At 35.1% G+C, this 23,356-nt stretch overlaps 3 protein-coding genes across 3 annotated transcripts; all 3 read right to left on the reverse strand.

The window, feature by feature from the left end:
- Window positions 1–2,384: 2,384 nt before the first annotated feature.
- Window positions 2,385–4,013, reverse strand: LOC125209836 (acidic endochitinase-like; the record flags this gene model as incomplete). Its single annotated transcript, XM_048109415.2, has 2 exons — window positions 2,385–3,473; window positions 3,717–4,013. Coding segments are annotated over 2 exons (954 nt in total), but the record flags the coding sequence as incomplete, so codon positions are not given.
- Window positions 4,014–6,089: 2,076 nt separating this feature from the next.
- On the reverse strand, window positions 6,090–8,945 carry LOC125212589 (uncharacterized). Its single transcript, XM_048112799.2, has 4 exons — window positions 8,679–8,945; window positions 6,723–7,041; window positions 6,510–6,568; window positions 6,090–6,378 (listed from the first exon to the last, which is right to left on the reverse strand). The coding sequence occupies exons 1-4, from the start codon at window positions 8,902–8,904 to the stop codon at window positions 6,347–6,349; spliced, it is 636 nt and encodes a 211-aa protein (XP_047968756.1). The 5' UTR covers window positions 8,905–8,945; the 3' UTR covers window positions 6,090–6,346.
- Window positions 8,946–16,044: 7,099 nt separating this feature from the next.
- Window positions 16,045–17,096, reverse strand: LOC125210602 (ethylene-responsive transcription factor CRF3-like). The gene has a single exon (XM_048110143.2). The coding sequence runs from the start codon at window positions 17,049–17,051 to the stop codon at window positions 16,101–16,103; it is 951 nt and encodes a 316-aa protein (XP_047966100.1). The 5' UTR covers window positions 17,052–17,096; the 3' UTR covers window positions 16,045–16,100.
- Window positions 17,097–23,356: the final 6,260 nt, after the last annotated feature.

Raw genomic sequence — 23,356 nt, forward strand, 5'->3', positions numbered from 1 at the left:
TCTCCTTTTCCAATTCTCAGAGAATCATCAATAGAGTGGCTCTGATACCACTTGTTGGAATAATTGAGTGAACAATTACATAAAGCTCTCTATGATGATTAACCGAGAACGACGGAGAAGGAGCATAAACTGTAGAGCGGAACCGCACCTTAATCCATAACGAATTGAAAGACGGAATTGTTTTGCAGTGGCTATGGATCTTCCAAACGATCAGAGACGTCCTTCACAATAATCTGCCGAGAGAATATAAAGATATTGAACGTTCTTCTGACGTCTGGGGACTATAACCTAACTTATATTTATATTAAATATAAACCCCTTTATTTTCTATTCGGTTCCTCGTCAAATAGAAAATCACTTTAAGGTATCTACACTTATTTCCATAACAATTAAATACACTTTAGCCTAAACCTTAATCTTTATTGGATCACTTTAATTGAGCAACTGAAAGATAGCCATACACATTAAATTAGTCATGTGGAAGCCCAAATTTCCAACACTAATTACTATCAAGATTTGATTGATTATATGGTGGCAGTGGACTTGTGGATGGTGATTCAAAATCACCAAGTATAACAGCCACTCCTCAGAGGCAATTTGTCGAGCAGGTGGCAGTCGTGACTTGGAGAGTATTCACAGCTGCAATCTAACCGCGAGCTGAAGCACAAACTACAAAAACTGAACTGGGCAGAACTCGACGAAGGATGATGAGAAATTGGAAATCCTCTATGCATAATATCGAACATTTGGCGGGCAGAATACTTGGAGTAAACGAAGAAATCATTCTAATTTACACATGTAACATGTTCAATGTTCAATGGTGTTAATGTGGGAATATATTTTAGGGTTTGGTTATAATTGTGTAGACCTCCAATTTACGACTCTATAACATTTATATTGGCTTTTAAATTGTTAGGCAATGGCTACTTTATCGTCAATGCCATTCATTTGTAAATACATCGTGATGTTGTTCGGGTTGCAAGATTATATCTCGGCATTAAATATGTAATGTGTTTGGTTCATGAAATTAAATCCCACAACTTAATTCCAAATGGATAATCATGTGATAATTAATAGTAATAGTCAACTTGGATGTTCAATTGACAAGATTAAATCTCATGATTAAATATGTATGACTCAACTTTATTTTACCCAATGTACGGGGTTATCGTAGCAAATAGCAAGCAATAGTATATCGTATCCAACAGAGACAATTAGGTGTAAACCTAAATACCACGAACAAATTTCAACTACTAATTCTGGGTTTTGAAACTAACAACTACGAAAAACATATAAATTCAGAGATTAAAATAAGCACTTAATCGAGAGAACAAAGAAGCAAGTTGTAGAAAATGGTAGAGAAATATGCAGAATTCAAGGATCCGATGCACAACTCATAGCTTAACCCAATTGAAACCAATTTACCATTTAAAGTCTCCAGAATTGTTGAATCAATCACAAATGTAGATTAAACCTCCTCCCGATGTGAGAAATCCGTAGATTAGGTGTAATAATTGAAGTCCCCTTCTAATTCTTAGACTTAACTCTCCCAACAGATCGATTAGGTAAAAGATTCCACTCGAAACCTCAACTCTCCCAAGTTCTATTGAATAATGTGTGAATTATTCTTCTTTCAAGGTTAAATATTTCATCTCCCGATTACTCTAAGTAACCCTGCACTCACAATTGGTGATCAAACAATTGTTAGGAAAAAAGCACAAGAATAATTCAAACAATTGCAAGAGTAAGATAAAAACGTAGCTAAATTTTCATGTATAATTCTTGGTGAAGATGCATTGATTCATGTTCTTGGCAGAAAACAAAGAGAAACTAAGAAAAACAATGGAAATCATGATACGAATTACAATTGGTGGATGAATTGAAACTTGAATCTTCAATCTTCTTTCAAGAGAGAGAGTCGGTGTTTTTGCGGCGGTAGAGAATACCAAGAATTGACCTAATTCTTCCTTCTTATTTCCGTCTTCTAAAAATTGTGTTTTAACTCTGAAAAACACCAAAGTGATGGATCCGGCCGGCTGGAATTAATCCACTGGAAATTCACCAAGCCGGGTGAGAGTTTCTGGAATTTCGCATGCTTTAGCAGGCTACCCGGTTGGGTGGAATTATAAGATAATAATTCACCCGGCCGCGTGAGATTTTCTGGGCAGCACAGTGTTCGTAAAACGGCCATAACTTCTTCTAAGGGACTCCAATTGAGGCGTTTAAGATACACATGCGAAGCTCTTTCGAAGACGAAGAGAATTATATGCATTAGAGGCTGATTGGACTTCAAAATCTCCAGTAAAATTATCTCAAACCAAGGCTGCTACACATCGACATATTTTGTACTTTTTTTCTACACATTCTTAACAAAATGGTCAACGTACCAACATAATAAAGAAGTAGATATAAACAGCCTAATAATAGACGAAATATGATTAAATTCCATACAAAACCACCCTCTAAAACCATGTAAAATCCAAGTATGTCAATGTACTGTATCATGTTTGGTTCAAAAGATTGAATCCCACAACTTAATCCTAGATGAATAGTGTCATACCCAACCCCTCCAACTAATGAATCAGTATTTGAGCAAATTTTGCGATTTTACATCCAATTAACCCTTAAATAAAAGTGCATACAGCATTTTATTCATTAAGTAAATCACAACTTTCAAGCATTTTACACACAATTAACCCTTAAATAAAAGTGCATACTGCATTTTATTCGCTAAGCTGGTTTTCAAATTTATTTAGTAACCAATTCATTCACACTACACATGAATGAAGAAAACCAGCTTAATTCCAATCTCCCATTCAAATGACTTGAGACATGAGCAAGTTTTCAAATTTTCCGAGCGCTGGAGGGCACACATCTCCGACAATTAGCGAGCTGTACCCACTGTTAACATCATTGTACCTATCCCACAGCATCACTCCTCCGTAGTTGGCCGTCTGCCTTATCACCGGCAGAATCTCGCTCTTCAGCTTCTCCGCCTCAATGTACCCCGACCCCGCCGACGCCGCCGCGGGCGTCGCCGGCAGCCCCAGGAACAGCTCGTTCCCCGCCGGCAGCAGCGCGCTCCACTCGTTCCACGACTTGATCAAACTGGCCGCGCCGCCGCTGTAGTCGCATTGCGGGTTGTTGTAGAACTGCACCCACACGTAGTCGAACAGCCCGGTTTTAATGGCGACGTCGAGGTTCCGGTCCGGGAGGACGCACTGGGGCGCGGCGGAGAGGTAGATTTTCCTCTGGGGAGTGCTGTAGGCGGCGATCGCCCGGGCTAGGTCGTCCCAGTGTAGGGTGGAGGTCGGGTACTCGATGTCGAAGTCCACGCCGTCAAGGGCCACGTCACCAAGGGGCCCAACGGAGCCGGATAGGTACGAGGTCCATAGATAGGCCGCGACTTGCTGGGCGTCGGCCGTGGAGGAGATGCCATAGGTGCCGCTGGCACCGCCCAGGGATAGGAGCACCTTGACGCAGGGACGGATGCAGAAAAAAAGTTATTTAAATTATGAAGTTTGATCAAATGATCAATTTCATAGTCTTTGATCTCTTTGTCATGTTAAAAAAGAAATTGTTTCAATAGAATAAGAAAATAATTAAAAATATAAAAGAAAAGTATTTATTATAGTGACATACATCGGTTTGAACATCATCAAAAAGACGACATGTTGCGTGCATGGATGAGACGTAGTGTTGATAATATTCAATACCTTGATGCCTAGGCTCTGGCAGTAGCGGATTTCGTTGGCGAAGATGGAGCAGGGCTGAGGGATGCAGTGGCCGGCCAAGTTGATGACGGGGGTTTGGCCGTTGCCAAAGGTGGTTAGGAAGGCGACGGCCACATATTTGTAGTTGTTGGTGGCGCAGGCGGCTTGTAGCGTGCCTTCGTACCCGTTTTGGCCCCAGTAGACTGTGATGCCACAGCCGTAGGAGAATGGGGCGGCGGCAGCGGCGAGGAGGACGAAATGAGGAGCGGAAGAGACCCCATTTTTAAGTAGGCTTTGTTTTTTTTATGGAGGAAGAGTGAGATGTTTTGGCCTTTTATAGAAGTCCAACGTTGGATAATTGAATGAATTGGTAATAGGTAGATATTGTTGTGATTTTAGACACGTTTTTAAAAGATTTTGGGTTTTGGAATTTATCAATTATTGTTGTAGTTGAGATATTTTAAGATGGCCTATCAATGCTGCCAAAGGGTAAAAAAAGGGACGTTCACGTGGAGGATGGTGATTGTGATTGTGCATATCTATCATTTTCTCGTTTTTCTCGTGTCATGGACCTCAATTAGGGTTAAGATAAGGTGCAATTTTACTATAAGGTGAAAACCACCGATGCTCAAGCCCGGATTTTATAAAATTTGCATTAAGGCGCGATTTTAATATGAGGTTAAATTATCGAAAAAACCACTAATGATCAATCCCGCGTCTAATAAAAATCGGCATTGTATCTTAACTTTGACATTTTCCTCCGTTGTTTGTTTGAATTTATTTACATAATGCATACATGTGTAAAAAGTAAAGATATGGCTGACTAGAATTGTAATGCGGCATCAATTAACAAGCCAATCATTTTGTCCACATTATATTTTTTGTCTACCACATCATACATAATTTCTCCAAATCCGAAATTATGAAACAACGGAGAAAAATATAAAATTAAGATAAAATCACCAAATATTTGATAATGCTGAGGAACAAAATTTAAGGGGCAAATGAGCGTCTCTATTCTCACGATTTTTGTACACATCAACCTCTCTTCAACCGTCAACACTACTCCATTAACCTTTTTTTCATTGATAAACTCAACTTCATAATTTCTCTCCCATCATCACGTATTTCTTGTTAATCCCTCTCTCTTCAACCATTTATTGGTTTCTCAAATTCAATATCAAGAGTTTACGACATCCCCCTCTTGCCCAATTCTTAATTTTCTCTAATCACGCTATTCTCATGCCCTCTCTCTTACACCATATTTTGGATTCTCAAATTCAATATGAAGCATATTCAGAGTCTTCTTGCCCCATTCTTAATTTAAACATTCAACTTACAGCTATCGACGAAGAGTTATAATTCAATTGTTGGAGCTGCAATTTCTTGGAGAAATTAGCCAACATATATTTACCCCCAAGGAAGCAGAAATAGTAGAATTTTAGCTTTTGTTGTGAATAATTTGCTTTCTTGCGGGATCTTTTGATGAGATAGGTCTAGATCCAATATGCAAAATTGGATTTGGGGTTGAGATAGAAATGTTAGGTTCTGATTTACGAATTGTTTGCATAGGCCTTTGATTTGAGGACTGATTAAGTGATTCACTGTACAAAATCAATAAATTCTTGTAGGATGATGGACTGTGCTTGATCAAAACATCAAAATTATTGATTTTACTCGCTCAGTCATATGATGGTGCAAAGCAAAATTGGTAGAAAGAAGGGATGCGTACAAAAGCGTGGAGATGCGAGGAGACACAAAAAAAAGCTGGAAGAGAAAGGGATTAACAGAGAAATACATGGAGAGGGAGATGTGAGGAGAGAGAATACATGAGGCGCTCATTTGTCCCTCAGCATATCAAATCTCTAATCAGCCAATTCAAAAGCTGGGTGATTGACGAAAAATAGAACAAACTGAATAATTACATTAGATATTTGTTTAGCTCAATCCATCATCTCTTACTCATTCCTTAACAGCACAACACTATCGATTATCCATCATTTCCCTTCCACTACGTTTAGTTATAGGTAAATACACACTTTAGCTAGCCTAGATAAGGCCAATATATATGGATTATTTGATTGTTCGGTAGATAAAAGGTCATATTAAGCCATCTAAGTTCATCTCAACCCACTGATGCCCATAGCAAATTAGGTCAAAAATATAAATTATTTTAACAGTCTAAAAGTCCAAAAGAGTGGGATAGCATATCCTTGTCTTAAAGCCCATCTTAATTAATTATCTTATGTTAATTTAATATATCTACCAAACATGCACTTATAGTTACATTGAACATGTGAAGTTAGATCAACAAAATCTGATTGGAAATTACACACCTAGCAAGTACTAGTAATTAGCTGTGCACAAAACAACAAATTTGAAAAGAGTCAAATTGTGTGCAATACACAACACAACGGGAAAATTCAATAATCAATCGAATTACTTTAAGTACAACAATTAATAAGAATTTTTATGTTTATCTACCATATATATATACCACACAATTTCTGCATTTCTTGCTAGTCAGAAAGCAGGAAACGTTTTGATAAAATAACAAACAAAATACATGAAACAATTTAATAAATCGTGATTGGGTGATCGCACTTTACGACATCCACGTCTAACGGGGCAACTCATTTCTGAACAATTCTTGTTTTAACACCACCTAAGTTAGTGCAAGGAAAACATCAAAATCTAGGCATAACGAAAGCATATATAGCACATTAAGTCTACTGCATTGAATTGAAGACAGGAGGTGAATTCGAATTGAAGACAGGAGGTGAATTCGAAACAAACCTTCTACTTCCTCGAATTGGACTTCCTTCACTACGTCTGCAGCTGCATTGTACTCAAAACTGCAGGTGTTGAATTCAAATGTAGTTAGACAAAGCTCAACAGAAACTAGAAGCTTTATCATTTTTGTTCATTCTAGTTTCTACTATGTTGATAATTTGAAAGAGCTACCCAAACAAGTAGAACAGATAAACAAACACAGATTAATCAGACTACCTGTTAGATAAGGCAACCTCGAGTTCATAGTCAGAGGCACTCTTTGTAGCATCCACTAAGACCGTCACAATTTCCGTCTTTCTAGTACTAGCCATGAGTAGGTCATATTCAGTGGGAATAATGATGGCAAAAAAATTGTCGCTCAGTTCACTTAAACACAGTTTCTCAACAGCAGCAAGGGCTATCCTTCTTTTTAGTGCATCAGTCTCTGGATCCGCAATGTAGATGGCAAAATCAGTTACGAGAAGTATACGGCGTTTCATCTTGCCCGAACCAGTAAACTTTATAACTTTGTCAGCAAACAGGACTTTTCTGTCACCTGCAAGATGATTCAATACAGCACACTTTTGGTCAACATAAGTACCAAGGCACATGGGCATATAAACACGAACACGATAACAACAAACACAAACACGAACACGACCCGTTAAGAAAACCTCAAACACGAACACGACCCGCTACCCTCAGACACGAACACGACACGAACCCATTAACGACACGAACCGTTTCGGGTCAACACGACACGAACCCATTAATGACACGAAAATAAGTATTGAAAAATGAAAATAATAAGAATAATAATATTAAAATATTATGTGTTAATAAGAATAATAATATTAAAATATTATGTGTTAACGGATAACACGAACACGACACGAACACGCATTGTTAACGGATAACACGAACCCGACACGAACACGACACGAAATTTTCGTGTCCTTAATGGGTCGACCCGATAAGGACACGAACACGATAAGCACTGACCCAAACCCATTAATTTCGTGCCGGTTCGTGTCGTGTCAAAAATTGTCAGCCCCTACGCTTACAAACATGTTAGAAACATAGCGAAAAACACTGGCTGGGTAGCCTAATATATAACACAATTTTCGTTGCTATATATATCTCCTAGCAACTATCAAAAGAAAAACCTATTACTCAGCTGCCATAAATGCGACCAGCAATAACTCAAAAAAGCACCATTACGTTTATGTCTGCTTGATTGATATTTATCCATGTTTTCTTTCCTCTGCTCTACCACAGTTACAGTTGTCCAAGAACATGACTAGGGCAGAGAGAACTTGTCCTCAACTCGGGAAAAAATTTGAACAAGAAAACAACAGATTCGGCACCTAATTAACAAATACTAGTAGAAAAATTGAATGCACTATAAGGGAAAACGAATGCTTGAGTCAAGACACCGCTAAAAGCGCAAGTTCTATATCTAAACATAATTTACGCCTTACGGTTACATATATGTTAGAAACATGGTGAAAAAAAACGTAGCTTTAACTGCCTAGATAGCACAATATTAATATATGACACATTTTTGTGTTTTGGTATACCTCCTAGTCCTAGCAACTACGAAAAGAAAACCTATTACTCAGTTTCCCTCTATGCAATCAGCGATAACTTAAAAGGCCACCAATTTGCAACAAGCACCATTACATTTATGTCCAATTTCTTGATCTTTATCCATTTTTCATTCCTCTGCTCAACCACAGCTACAGCTATCCAATAACATGACTAGGCAGAGAGCATTTGTCCTCAACTTGGGATAAAAAATCATCATCTAATGTCCACTATGAACAAATTGAATGTCATATAAGGGAAAAACGAATGCTTACACGTTCAATAAAACACCAATTAGAACCTTCAAAGATCGAAAAACGAATGCTTGAGTCAAGATCACTGCTAAAAAGTACTACTCCATGAGTTACAGCTGAGAAGAGCCTCTAACGTGATACAAACGCTTTATATTGTTCTTATTCACAAATGCGCAACACTTTCACATCAACTACAAACGAAGTAAAACCTTCAATGATCAATCATATATTCTGAAGCAAAATAAATAAAACCCTTGCTAATTCTAACCTTAATTTCTCAATCCAAACAAGTGCAAGAGAAAATTGCAATCAATCAAACGAGAGATCCGCAAAACAGCCGGCGAAATCAAACCTTGTTTCTCGAGAATCTTCATAAGATGAGGTCTGGACTGAATATCGATATAATCACCCTGAAAATCACGAAGGCGAGAGGCTTTCCGTCTGACTTTGACTCCCATAAAGGGATCCAGATCCTCCGCCGCATTGCTGCTGTCGTCTACGGTTTCGTCGTCGCCTTCATCGTATCGAGGCTCCGAAGTATCGATTTGGATCCGACGGTTGGAATTCAATCGCGACATTTGCAGAATTCTCAGAGAAAGAAGAACAAAGGCTCAGAAGCTAAACTGCAAAAAACAAGAGAGATTTTGGCAACGAAAGTGGGTCCAACTCAGTAAAGGCCCATCGATTATTGGGCTTGAGAGGTTAGAGGTTGGGCTCAACATCGGTTATTGGGCTTTGGGCATTGAACAAAATTAATATTTTATAGCCTTCACTTTTTTCACAATAATTCAAGCTTTTCAATTATTGTTATTGTAAAAATTAAGGTATTTAAGTAAATTAGTAAGTATGTGCTTCCACTATTAATCCAACCAAACAATTTTTTGTCGTGATTAATCTTTATTTATCACAAATTGTACTATCTCGTTATAATATTATCAAAATAATCGAACGACACCTTACACAATATTGTGCTTGTGCATCAAAAAGCATTTGAATCATAATCACTGTGATTTTCTATATTGTCCATAGTACTGTACATGCAAAAGTACCTAAATCTTAAGCGTGCTTATACACACGTTCGCGTGCTCGGACGCATTTTGCAGTGTCGTGCTTCACCAAAGTAGCTTACGAGTTACGTCACTAGCCGTATAGTAGTAATAGTGAACCCGAGTGTGAACCCAACATTCTTTTTATTTTTGGAATCCATGTTCATTTGGAGAACACCCCACATAAGAAACACGACTTTGTTAGCCAGCGAACAACGCTTTCCGTAGTGCATGTCTTATTCATTTGAAAAAACGTGAAGAAATCGTCTTCTGTTGGCGATAATTAATATGGCCGTCAACACTGAAGAATCATGACTGATTATGTATACTATAATACAAATTTATCTTATATTATCAAGGATTATTCTCTACAATAATCATTTATCGGCATGCATTCAAATATCGTAATTCACTTTTAGAAAAGATAACAAATAGTGTTAGATTTTCATTTGACATTATCCACCTTAAATATATTATCAACCTTTAAATATAAATATTTTTATTACATATAATAAAAGGTGATCACGAATGAAAATGAAATAAAAATATAAATTACGTACCCATGGTATCATGTTTATCTACGTATGGGACGATGTCAAGTCAATTATTTCTATATAATTTTTAATATAGTTAAATTTAAATATAAACTGCACACACGCATAATTAATCTGATTGTGGATTAATTAATTTCTTTTCAAGCCTCCAAACTCAACGTACAAAAAAACTATACAATACACATATTTTGACCAAATCTTACCCTATGAGTCAAGAAAAAGAATGTGAGACATGTCTTGATAGCCTTTTGAGCATACATACACGTTCTACATGCATATTCATATATAGATGCACATGATATTAGTAACATTAATTATATTATGTAGACTTAGAGAGTTCATACGTGTGAAAAGAATGTCAAAAGATTGATTGAGGTCACATGACATGATCCCATAGCCTTCATACTTCAACTAGTTGCGCGTCATCAATCATCATCATCATATATATGCATGTCGGCTTAGCATTGTAGATCTACGTAATTAGATGTTAGATTTTAGTAATTATGTCCACACACATATCTCTAATATACCGACAAACATCCACTATTAGCGCCCAACTTTCTATTATCCTATTTTTTGGAATTTAATGCCATGTTTTCTGATGGTCACTAATTCAATTAAATGTAATTGTGATAGGGTTATTGGTGTGACTTGATGACAAGCTTTTTTAAAGCCTAGATAGACTTATAGATAGTCATAGGTCCATTTTTTTTTATGAAATTTATTAATAAGAAAGAGGTATCTGATAATGTATTATTTTAATGTATTTTATATTATTATTTTATTTTTAGAATAATTTATCTTTTTACTCAATTAACAAAATAAAAACGTATAAAATCTTGTGCCGAATAGAAAATTCTTCACTTATAGTAAGAAGGATAGAAAGACATTTTTAAATGATATTAATTTTTGTTTCTATTGAATTTTAAAATCTGTATTCATTAATACTTTTTCCTTTTGGAATGTGTTACTTTTTGGAAGGTTATATTTCACTTTTTAAGAAGGTAAATACATAATATACATTTTCTATATATCTTCTCTCGTTGGAGATGCTCTAATTGGACTGAAACTGGCATTTTTATTCCGGTTTCAGTTTTGTAGGTCTTCATGTCTAGAGTCTAGACATAAATGACGGGGTTGTTTTCATACAAATATCGATTGGTCTCAATATAAAATCGCATGTTTGAACCAGAACTGAAATCACCAATTATCGATTTGAAATTTGGAACCGAGTACTCCCTCCGTCCCACTTTAGGAGTCCCGGTTGAGTTCCGCACGGGTTTTAAGAAATATAAAGGAAAGTTGGTGAAAAAAGATAGTGGAATGTGGGTCCTACTTTTATATATTAGTTTTATAATAAAATGTGAGTGGAAAAAGGTTAATGGAATGTGGGATCTATTACTAGTTATGGAATATTTCAACCGAGACTTCTAAAATGAGACACTTTAAAGTAGTAAACCGAAACTCTTAAAGTAGGACGGAGGGAGTATTTATCATGCAATGCCGGTTCCATAACCCCACTAACGATAGGTAGAAATTGTTTTATCCTAGTATATGGACCCAACATATCTTTGTCGGTTGGTTGAACTACTAAAACAGCCCATCAAAACACTTTATTCACAACTCCTGACGCAAATCACGTGTCTAATTATATTTTCATGGTATGAACATAAGTTTTTGCAGTAAACCCATAAATAATTATTTCATTCACACTTACACTAAGATTTCCTAGTGGAGAGTGGGTCACACGCGTGCATTTTCCTTTGTTTTCCCATATCTAGCTAGATGCATAGTAATACTATGTAGTATATCTTTCATGGCTGTCCTAAATCATCATTAAACAATATAGATATTCACATCAAGTCATCAACCAATATCAGAAAATTATTACTAGTATATACTTATCTTGGTAAGTGTCTCATTTGGATCCATGCATATTTTATAATATGCAAAAGAATATAGTAGTATGTAATACGGAGTATAACTTATTTTGTGGAATGCGTATCTTAGTGACTTTATTAAATACTCCATGAGTGAATTATATTAATAAACATTAAATTTATTTATTAAATATAGTAAAAGTAAAATAAAACTATAACAATGGACATCCGAAAAATTTAAAAAAATAGATAGTTAATGGCTGACATAATTAAAGGTTGTGTTTTTTATTGTTGTAATTATTGTCAAGTGCATATGTTTTTTTCAGTTAAAAAAAGGATGCACCATTCTTGTGTTTTGGGAATATTGTTTTACAAGGTGTGTGAAATTGAATATACGGGACATCTAGTAGCCGATGGGAGAAATGTGATTTTTATTGTTGTTATTGTTGTCAACTGTATATGGTTTTTTAGTTAGAGGTGTATGATTCTCATGTTTTTAGGATAATGTTTAGCATAAGGTGTGTGAGTATTGAGCCATTTAATAGTCAACTGTCAATGGAATAAATATGATTTTTATTGTTGTCAAGTGTATATGGTTTTTCAGTTAAAAAATGTGTGTGGTTCTTGTGTTTATGGATTAAGGTCTAGTATAAGATGTGTGGATATATGAGACATTTACTAGCCAACTGAAGAAATATGACATCGTACAAACAATAATACATAATAAACTTTATATACTTATTTGTGGGATTAAATATTACTCTAAATTAATTGATATTTTCCATTATAGCCTCAAAGCCAGCACTGATCAAAGAAACTCAATTACTTTTATTTCGCCGGAATTATTAACTCCACCTATATCTTACAAAATCCAAAGCACCTTTAAATTAGGCGAAACACGTTTAAAGATCCTTGTACTTTGAGTTTATGTGTCGACAGCTCATTCTACAATTTTTTTTGTTTTATTAGCTACTTCAAGTTCTATTATTTGTTTATAAATTATTTACTTGCCACATTCATTATTTTTTCTGTTAATTATATATTATAATCAATTGTTGTTAAAACAAATCTAATGATTTTTCCAAAAATATATGAAGTGTACATTGCTAGAAAGTCATGAATTTTGATCAAATTATGATTCGTCTACACAACTTTAAAAACTATATAGTCGTAAAAATAAAGAATTTTAATATTTTTCTTAATTTCTTACTGGTTTAATTAGAGCGAAATTTTACCTAGTGTGACAAAAAAATGAGTACGCTTGTGAATTTTCCTATCATTTTACTCAATGCACTTAGCAAATTAATAACTAAATTGCATTGTCATTTTGAAACATATAATAGGAAATCTGAATATTTTAACATAAGAAAAATTGATAAATGTTAAAATGCAGTTGGTTTTTACGATATGGGTCAAACCAAAATCATGATTTATGACAATGTGCCTAAATATGAAAGTAAATTTCAGACAAACTAAGAGAGAGTTAGATAAAACAATGATTTCTTATGTTATCGTGCATTTCTTTCATGGAATCATGGTGGTGCTCGTCTATTCTAGTGTATACGCCTCCTCCAATAATCTAGAAATTCTCTTGCCATTTTAAGTTAAACATTTTATTTTTAGCAAAGTCATTCTTTAACCCTAGAGAGACTAAATTTAAAAAAAAATTTCTACTCTTTTTATTTACTCTCTTATTTTATTATATCTCCATTTAAGCTACTAAATATAAAGTATTTTTTTAGTTCTTATGCCAAAAATAATATTCCTTCTTTCCCATAAAAATATACACTTTAAATTGGGCACGAGTTTTAATGCACAATCAAAGATGTAGAGACTATAAGGGTTCGATTGGTTGCCTTGAAACTATAGGTTAGTGGAATGTTTTCACCCATTTTCCTCTGTTTGGTTCACATTTGGGAAAGGGTTGTTGACCCGGAAGATAAACCTGACCCGTCTCACTTTTTGGGATAGTTAACCAATTTTTTGAGCTATCTCTACCTCCCCTCCACCCCTGCGATTAGTTGTATCTATGGTTGCAATAATTAATGCTAAATTAGATTTTACCAACTTCTCCCTCATCCACTTCAGCAAAATTGCTTCAAACTGCTTCAATTGAGAGGGAGCCTAAATCTCACGCCCAATTAGGGCGAACAGAAATTGGGGCAAATACAGATTTGGGAAAGAAGAAACCACTCGCTGCTCGTTGTGCTCCCTTGACGAGGACGACGCGATAGGCTTCAAGCGTGTCTGATGCGGACTTGATTCGGAAGGTATCGATTTCTTCACAATCCTAATTACTTTTCGAACTAGGTTTGTTTTGGTGGAGGAATGAATACAATGTCTCAGATTTATGGTGGGTTATCTCCATCCACAAAATTAGAGTATGATTTTGTTCTCCATTCACAAAATTCTTGTTATATGCTTTCGACCCATTAACAAATTAGAGCAAATGATTGATTTATTTTTTTTATTAGTAGGTGTTTACGAAAATCACTATTTTTTAACTTTTGTGTTGAACTACAGATTTGTGACATCGATGAATGCATATGCTATTTACTCCATTTTTGCTATTTTTTATGTTTTGCTTTGCATTGTTGAAGTGTCTTTGTGTATCTTTTGGAAGGAATTGTTGAGATGTTAATTTGTGGCAGTGATGAATGAATATGCTAATTACTCCATTTCTGCGTTTTTTTACCTATTCCGTTGCATTGTTGAACTGCAGGTTTGTGACATTGACACTGATTATGCAAATTACTTCATTCCAAATCATAGGATGCTTCGTCCCGGAAGAAAATGGCTAAATACATGTTAGTGTTAAAGGAAATTGTTCGTAATTACAAAACAAACTTGCTTCTTCTTCGCATCGTGGTTTCCTTAATTAGAGGCAAATCCAAAAGGAAGGAACGTGCTGGGGCCAATGTCAGTTATAGTTTGATAAACAAAAGGCCTAAACAAGTATGCCATATCAACAGAATGGTTAGGCTTACAGACAGGGCATGCATTGATAATCTCAGGATGGACAGGAACACTTTTGGAAGGCTATGTCACCTATTTTTACCGCTAAATTAGGAATCTGAAATTTCGCCCCTATTTTACTGCTAAATTGGGTTTAAGGGTAACATGGGGTTTACAAATTAATTCAAGGGACATAGTGGTTTTTTTGGTTGCATATTCTATTATTTTGTTATTCTAACAAAATCTACAAAAATGTGGCTGCAGAATTCCTAAACTGCAACCAAACAATGAAAAGGGTTACTTATCTCTATCATGAAAAGTAGGAAAGTATTATAAACTAGTGATAGTATTTGTTTTCTTACATTTTCCAACATAGGCAACCAATCTAACCCTAAATAGAAAAGTTATTGGAGTATTGTTAGTGAAAAATGAGTTACATTTCATTAAAACAAAGAGAATTTTCAAAATTAGAAAGTACATATTCTTGTGACATACTAAAAAAAAAGAATGCATATTCTTATGGGATGGAGTGAATACTCATTGGAATGAGTAATATTTATTTTAATAATAATTGGTTGTATATTCTATAATTGATGAAAAGGTTAACCGATTTTAGATATAGCTAGAAGGACATAAAGAAAAAATGAATGTAGAATAACCTAAAACATAAAATCAATTTACAATCAATATATTGTGACACCTTAGAATAAAATACTACCTTTTTAATTCCCATATTGATTGTATTCTTATATAATCAATCTACATGAGTTATTTCATGTCTCAACATCCAAACCTACATGAGTTATTTCATGTCTCAACAATATATTTAAATACTTATACTCCATCTCTCCCATAAAATATAGTATATACTTTTTTTTATTCTTATTTGTCCCATAAAAATATGAGTATTTTCATTTGTGGAAATTTGTCCGCAACTCATTACTTATATACATGAATTTATTTATAACTTATACCACTATGATCTATCATTATAATAATAATGTGGATCACACCATCTACTAATTATATTTTAACTACAATTAACTTTCACTTCACTTCGGGAAGCAGTTACTAAAATGGCTCATCCACTTTGTTCTACTTCCTGTTTCTGCTTGTGTCACACTCTATTTTTATACTTTTCATTTCAGCTTCCGCTTTAGTCAGAAGTATTACTAAGAGAGCTCACCCAGATAGATTCTATTAGTTTGGCTCTTTCAATACTTCAAAAACCAAAATTAAAAATTAATATCAATATAATTTATAAGTTATATCTCTAGTGTAACTAAAATTAAAAAAGATTAACTCCGGTAAACAAAATTTTCACATTTTACAACACTACTCAATCTGCAAACATATCTAAGAAATTTTCTTGACAAAAGTCTTGTTCAAATCTAACTAAAGTAAGCTCAGAAGCTTCAAAGTCGCCGAAATTTTCTGAATCATTAAAATCTCCAAACTCAAACATGTTTTGTGCCGCAAACTCATCTGGAATCAAGCATTTAACATCTCCATCTTGAAACGAATCTTTAAACAGCCCGGGAAATTCACATTTCAACTCTTCAACAGGCGAATCATTAAAATCCCCGAATCCAAACACATCTTCCACCGGATTATTATCTCCGGTATCAAACAACAACGTCTGATCTTCTGCATCAAAATTGAAAAATTCACCCAACAATTCCGCCGTCATCGGCAGCGAGTCGCTATAATAATCCGGCTCAACATCTTCGATTTTTGAAGCGCTGGGCGAGCTCTCCTCGTCGCTGCTTACGAAGCCGAGAACAGAAGCCGGAGACGAGCGATTATCGAAACACTCGGCCTTACTCGCCGGAACTTTAAAGTTGGTCAAAGCGCCCGGTCCCCGGAGTTTGACCGCGGCGTTGTCGTACACCATCGCCGCCTCCTCCGCCGTGTCGTAAGTTCCCAGCCACAGCCTCACCTTCTTGCAAGGGTCTCTTATTTCCGCCGCCCATTTCCCCCACGGCCGCCGCCGCACTCCCCGGAACTTCTGGCATTCGCCTCCCGCCGCCAGAGGCTTCGGGTTAGAATTGAGAGCGGCGCTCCGCTTCTCAGCCGTCTCTATCCTTATCTCCGTCACGTACTTTTTTATTTTGCGAGGCGGGAACAGAAGCTCCTCCTCTTCGTCGCTAGAGGAATCGGTGGCATCGGGATCGGTCATAGAAATACGGATCGTTTTCCGGTGGCGCGAAGCTAGCGGCGGTTTTACGAATTTTGTGACGATTTTCGTGTGCTCAGTGTGTATGAGAGGCCGTAGATTTGCAACGTCCATCGCTTAGCAAACACGAGCTAGCAGTGAATAAACACTATAAAAAAAGCGTGACAGAGAGAATTTTTTTGAGAGGGGGAAAGAATGTGTGACGAATTAAATATATTGAGGGAATAAGGAAATGAAATTAGTGAAATAGAGATGGATTCTTTGGTGCTGGACATATAAAAATTGACTGTGGGGATACTACTTTACTTATTTATTTAATATATTATATTCTTTACCTTTTTGCAAAAATCTGTTTACAAAAGTGGGAACGGTTTAATTGTTTCCTTAATATTCGACTGAAATATCTGTTAATAATGGAAAAATTAAACGGGAAAGTCTACGTTGGCGCGCCGCATATTGAATTTCGACACGTGGACTGTGTGGGGCCGGTTCAGTGAATAAGCGTTATTTATAAACTTGACGGCTAGGATTAAAATAAGTTGTAAAAATATTGGGGTTATTTAATTATAAACTTTTCAACTAATATTTACCATAATTACAGTAATATTTTATAAGGTGATGATATTCATTTTATGTATATATGATGTGATGTTAAGTTAATATTTAATAAGATTATTATACAGTAGATTTTTGTGAGATGGGAAAAATCGGCGTATACTATAATTGGGTTATTCATTAATACTGTAATTTATACTAGTCGTTTTTAACATGTAGTCTACGTGAAGAGTATATAAGGTCATCTCCAACTATTTACACCAAACTTAAATTCATTTTTGAGTTTGGGTCACATCAAAAAGTAATTTTACTCCAATCATTTACTCCAAACTCAAACCCAAAAAAATATTTCATATTTATATTCTTTTATATACCTTTTCAATTATACCTACATATTTACTTAAATTACATATTAGTCCCATAATATTTTATCAATAGTTTATGTAACTTAAATAATTATACAAATTTTTTTTATTAATATATTTATGTATTAAATACACTTTATATTAAAAAAAATACACTACTTTTAAAATTAAATACACTAAACTTGCAATAATAAAATTCAAATATAAATTGAAACTCATTTAAATATATCTTCATAAAACATATCACGATAAACATAAAAAATACTTAAAATTCAAGACTCAAAATTTGTGCATTGTTTCCACAAATGATCAACTAGCGCATTTTGAAGTTCCAGATGAGCACTTTTATTTCTTATTGCGTCATATCGGGTCATATACTCTTGAAATAATAACAAGATTTTTTTAGCAATATTCATTCCTATTTAGTAAATTTATTAGTTATTATTTGTAAAAAAAACATAATTTATTATAATATGGTCAGCTTGCTAATTTCTATTTAATTGTTTTTATTAGAAAAATATATGTAAATTTCATGAACAAATTGTGTCTAAATTATGCGGCTGATAGTTTGAATCAACTATCAAGTACTACTGTACTAGTACACAAATTGACAGTATACAAATTGGCCGCCGGCTGATTCAACTATCAAAATAATAATAAGGACTATTATGCTATATTTAAAAAAAATTTGCAGTAGATACTCAATTTTGGTGTTCACTTCAAATTTAGTGTTGTTTGATTAAAAAACCCAAAAATAGGTATGGGTATGGAGTATGGTTGGAGCATATTTTTACACCAAAAATGGGATTTGGTGTATGGTTGAAGGTGGTCTAACGAGGCTAAATAAATTGTACAAAAACAAGACTTAGTAAAAATAAAATTACGATATTTAATCACCACCAAATGTAACTAACTCGAAATAAGGGGCTATACTCTTTTGCTATATCTATGAGATTTTTGTGGCAAAAATATGCCATATTTTACTACTACATGATTTAAATTTAAGAGTCTCACATTAATTTGGATACATGTTTTTGAGAAAGAGTAATTGAATTAATACGATTTAATATATAGATTTAGATTTTATTTTATAAAAAAAATGGATTTTTAATACTATAAAAATGGAATTTACATGCATTGAGGGGATTGGAATTAATGAATCAGAAAGTAATTCAATTTTTTAGATTAATTATCCAGCGCAGTATGATTTATTAATTGGAAAAGCCGTTAGATGATTAATTAAGGGTAGTGTTTACCAGTGCCCTAGTGTTTGTATTTTTACTAAGAAAAGTAATAAGCATTTATACATTCGTATTGTTTTCCTTTGGAATTGGTCGTAATAAATTTGATTAATTTCATGAGTTGGGATTGACTTCATATTAATGCAAATAAATACAATCACAATTAAATGATTAATGATTGCAAATTTAACCACCATATGAAAATACTAAGGTGGTGTTCGGTTTCCTAGATAAAATAATACCAAGATACAATCTAGGATTGAGTTTGTGAGGTTATTTTAGTTATAAGAAGTTAACTATGACTAATTATCTTACGATTATCATTGAATTATGAGATTGAATCACATGAACCAAACAGACTACATATTTAATTCGGGATACAATCTTGCAAACCGAACACTTCCTAAGTGTCTCATAAGTTGGGTTGACTTCATATTAATGCAAATAAGACAATCACAATGAAAGGATTAATGATTGCAAATTTAACCACCATGTGAAAATACTAAATTTTTCATTATAGTTAAGTAATGCTACAACTTAAGTCCATCTGTACACTTCTAACGCATTATTCTGTAACCATATTCACATGTAATGTATATGTGACCGAGTTCATTTATATTATTAGTATATATATATATATAGGATCTTGTTAGGTTTTTTGAGATTTTTGGGCTTAATTGAGAATTGAGATGCAATCTCAACCACTCATTCACAATTTTCACGCGATGAACAACATGCAGTTCATGTCAACAAGGGGGTATTTTTGTCATTTCCGCGCGATGTCAGCTACAGAGACATTATGTCAACTACGATGTCAACAGCAAACGTTATTTATGTCAACTACGATGTCAACAACAAAAGTTATTTATGTCAACTATTATGTCAACAACAACATTTTACAAATAATTAATGTCAACAGCAAAAGTTATTTATGTCAACTATTATGTCAACAACAACATTTTACAAATAATTAATGTCAACAACGAATATTTTCATATCAACGACCTATATTATTTATGTTACGGCCTTATTTCATAAAACAAATCACTTCAATCACACAATTCAACAATAAATCCAGATTCACAGAGATTTTCAGACACAGTAAATCCTAATTTCATATTTTCCCCCTTTCATCTGTTTCTTCAAAAACAATTTTTCGGCTATGGATATTGCAGAGAAAGAGGAATAAGGCTTAAATCAGACTGTGGGTAGGGTTTTAGAGAGAGAAGGAATCAATTTGCGAAGAAACAGCGATGGCCACAAATACTAAATCGAGTAATTTATCGAAACCGAAGCCCGGAGTTGGAGTGGCCCTTTTTCTTCAAAACCCAGAACGATTCATCTGCATCGAAAAAGAAAATTTTTGGGGATCAATCAGGAATTCTGCAGCTGATTCCAAAAATAAATCCAAAATTAGCAAATAAAACTACCACTCCCAACAATTAGCAAATAAAACCACCGCTCCCAACAGAGCCGCCGCTGGAGGTTCACAGTCTGGCCGCCGCCGCCCAGAACCACCTCTCAGAAACTCCGCCTCCGCCTCTCCAAAGCATCCAAAGCGTAATGCAAATGCCGCCGCTGGAGGTTACCATTAAAACACAAAATTACCATTATATCCTTTCACAATTAATTAATGTAAAAATATTTTTTAGATGGCAAATTCTGGACCACTCATCTAATAAAAATGAGTGGTTGATAATGCATCTCAATTCTCAATTAAGGTAAAAAATCTCAACTGATCACAATCCTATATATATATATATATATATAGGGTCTTGTTAGGTTGAGATTATTTAGCTAAATTGAGAAATGAGATACAATATGGGCCACTAATCCACAAGCTAAACAAAATGTCAACAAATACAACATTATGTCAACAAGGGGGTAAAATTGTAATTTCTTTAATTAAAAAAGCGTGAAACATCCAAACTGATTTCAAACCAATTTCTAAAATTTCTCTAAAATCTCTCTTCCAAAATCTTCAAATCTTCATCTGCAAAATCTCGCTGATCTTCAAAATTCAAAACGTAAACATTCAAAATCTCGCTGATCTAAATGACGAATGAAGAGTAAAATCTGAAAGACGGATTGGTAGGAAGAGAGGCGGTAGACGCCGCTGGAGGCTTCTCGGAGGAGGATTGGTCGCTCGTTGATGAAGATCGGGAGGGTTTCGGTGGTGGAGGAGAGGAGGAAGGTGAGTGTGTACACGAAGAGACCTAATCGCTTCTCGATCCCCGATTTGTCTAATCCGATGTTGATGTAGATCGTGTCAAGCACGATTCCGACTCCTATGGCTTGCAATGTGTTGCTGACGAGCAATTGCTTCGTTCTGTAAATCAATTTCCAGAATCGGAAGGATAGGAGTGTGATTTCGTGGATTCTCGAGCTTCCAGATCTGATTTTGTGTTCAATTGGAGGAGGAGAGATGGATTCAATTGATTTTTCCGGCTACTGCTCCGGCTGTTCCAGTGGTTGGAGGTCGGTGAGGATTTCCATGGCAAATTTGAGGGGATCGAGCTAAGGGGGGGGGGGGGGACGGTGAAGCCGTTGGAGAGGAGGAAGGCTTCGAGGGAGGAGTTGTCGCCGTGGTGGATCACGAAGCAGCAGCAGCCGCCGCAGGGCGTGCCGCTGGAGCTCTTCTCCGTGCTGCAGTAGGTGAAGAGAGCGTTTGTGCCGTTTTGGAGCCACCAGCAGCGCAAGGGGGCGGCAGAGGTGGTGGAGCTCGATCGTATTCTCCAGGTGTTTGATGAATTGATTCAGAAGGTGTGTGCGTTTATGCGTGTGAAAGTTTAGAGTGAATTGTCTCTCTCTAATCTAATTATTAAGATTCGATTTTTTTCCAGAATAAAATGTTCTTTTTTCTTGTTTATAGTGATGGTTGAATGTGTTTTGTTTTTCTAGCAAATGTTTCCTTTCTTTTCAATGAGGGATTTTTTTGGTGGATTGTTTTTCTTATTCTTGAGCTGAAATTGTTCTTGATGGAGTTGTTGTCTTACTTAATTCTGCTGATTTTTTATTGGTCTTGATATCTTACCATATCTAATTTCTCTCTCTGTTTGCCTCTTGAGCTAAGATTTCCATAGCTTCTTGGTTCCTGAAAGAAACATATTGATCTATTTGAGAGAAAGAGGAAAACATCTTGATCTTGTAAGGAATAGAGTGAAAAGCAGCACTCTCAATATTGATGATGACGATGATGATGTGCAGAGCCATAAAATAGTAGTTATCTTTTAATTACAAGAATTGTTTTAGTTGTTGACACTATATACAAGTTGTTGACAAGATGTTGACATTTCGCCTTTCGATATGGAAGGCGAAATGGAAGGCTTCTCGATCGACGCTGCCGAGTTCCCCGATTTCTTAGGCGTCATTCTGCTCGATAGCATTGATTTCAACGATCTCTTCCTCGGAATCGAAGACGGCGACGTTTTGCCCGATCTCGAGATGGATGCTGAGAGCTCCTCGCCGACAGCATTGATTTCTACTCTTTGTTGGATTTTGTAGTGAGATCTGCAATTTTACTCATTTTTCCTGAATTGGAATTTGTAGATCTAAAAATTGGAACAATAAGATTTGTGAGATATTGAATCCTCGTGTCGAAATTGTTAAATTTTTTAATTGACTAATAGATTTTGTGTATGTTGGTGGAAGCTCTGCGATATTTCTGAAAGTAAGTAATATGTCAGCTACACTTTCATGTCATGTCAACTACACGTAAAAGTCATGTCAACAATTATATGTCATGTCAACTACACTTTCAAGCCATGTCAACTACACTACAAGCTATGTCAACAATAATTATAAGTCATGTCAACTACACTTTCAAACCATGTCAACTACACGTACAAGTCATGTCAACTACACGTACAAGCCATATCATATCAACTGCACACACATATAATGTCAACTATGTGTACAATCCATGTCAACTACACATCAAATGTCAACAACTATGTAGTTGACCTCAAATGTCAACAACTGTGTAGTTGACATAAAAAAAAAATTTAAAATTGAAAAAAATTAAATTTTTAAAAAATTTTTTTTTTTTTTTTTAAATGTAAAAAAAATTCAAAAAAAAACCATGTCAACTACACGTACAAGTCATGTCAACTACATGCACAAGCCATGTCAACAATTATAAGTAATGTCAACTGCACTTTCAAGCCATGTCAACTACATGTACAAGCCATGTCACGAAATTATAAGTCATGTCAACTACACTTTCAAGCCATGTCAACTACATGTCAATTGATATGTG

The sequence above is a fragment of the Salvia hispanica genome, chromosome 3 (genome assembly GCF_029641045.1).
Source record: "Salvia hispanica isolate PSC_SH4W2 chromosome 3, Shi_PSC_v1, whole genome shotgun sequence".
Classification (NCBI taxonomy): domain Eukaryota; kingdom Viridiplantae; phylum Streptophyta; class Magnoliopsida; order Lamiales; family Lamiaceae; genus Salvia; species Salvia hispanica.

Excerpts from the sequence above, each read along its gene's own strand:
- LOC125212589 (XM_048112799.2), bottom strand. The coding sequence starts at position 8,904 with ATGTCGCGATTGAATTCCAACCGTCGGATCCAAATCGATACTTCGGAG. Across the intron at positions 7,042-8,678 it reads GAAGATTCTCGAGAAACAAG|GTGACAGAAAAGTCCTGTTT; the intron begins GTTTGATTTCGC and ends ATCATCTTGCAG. Across the intron at positions 6,379-6,509 it reads CCAATTCGAGGAAGTAGAAG|GTGGTGTTAAAACAAGAATT; the intron begins GTTTGTTTCGAA and ends GCACTAACTTAG.
- LOC125210602 (XM_048110143.2), bottom strand. The coding sequence starts at position 17,051 with ATGGACGTTGCAAATCTACGGCCTCTCATACACACTGAGCACACGAAA.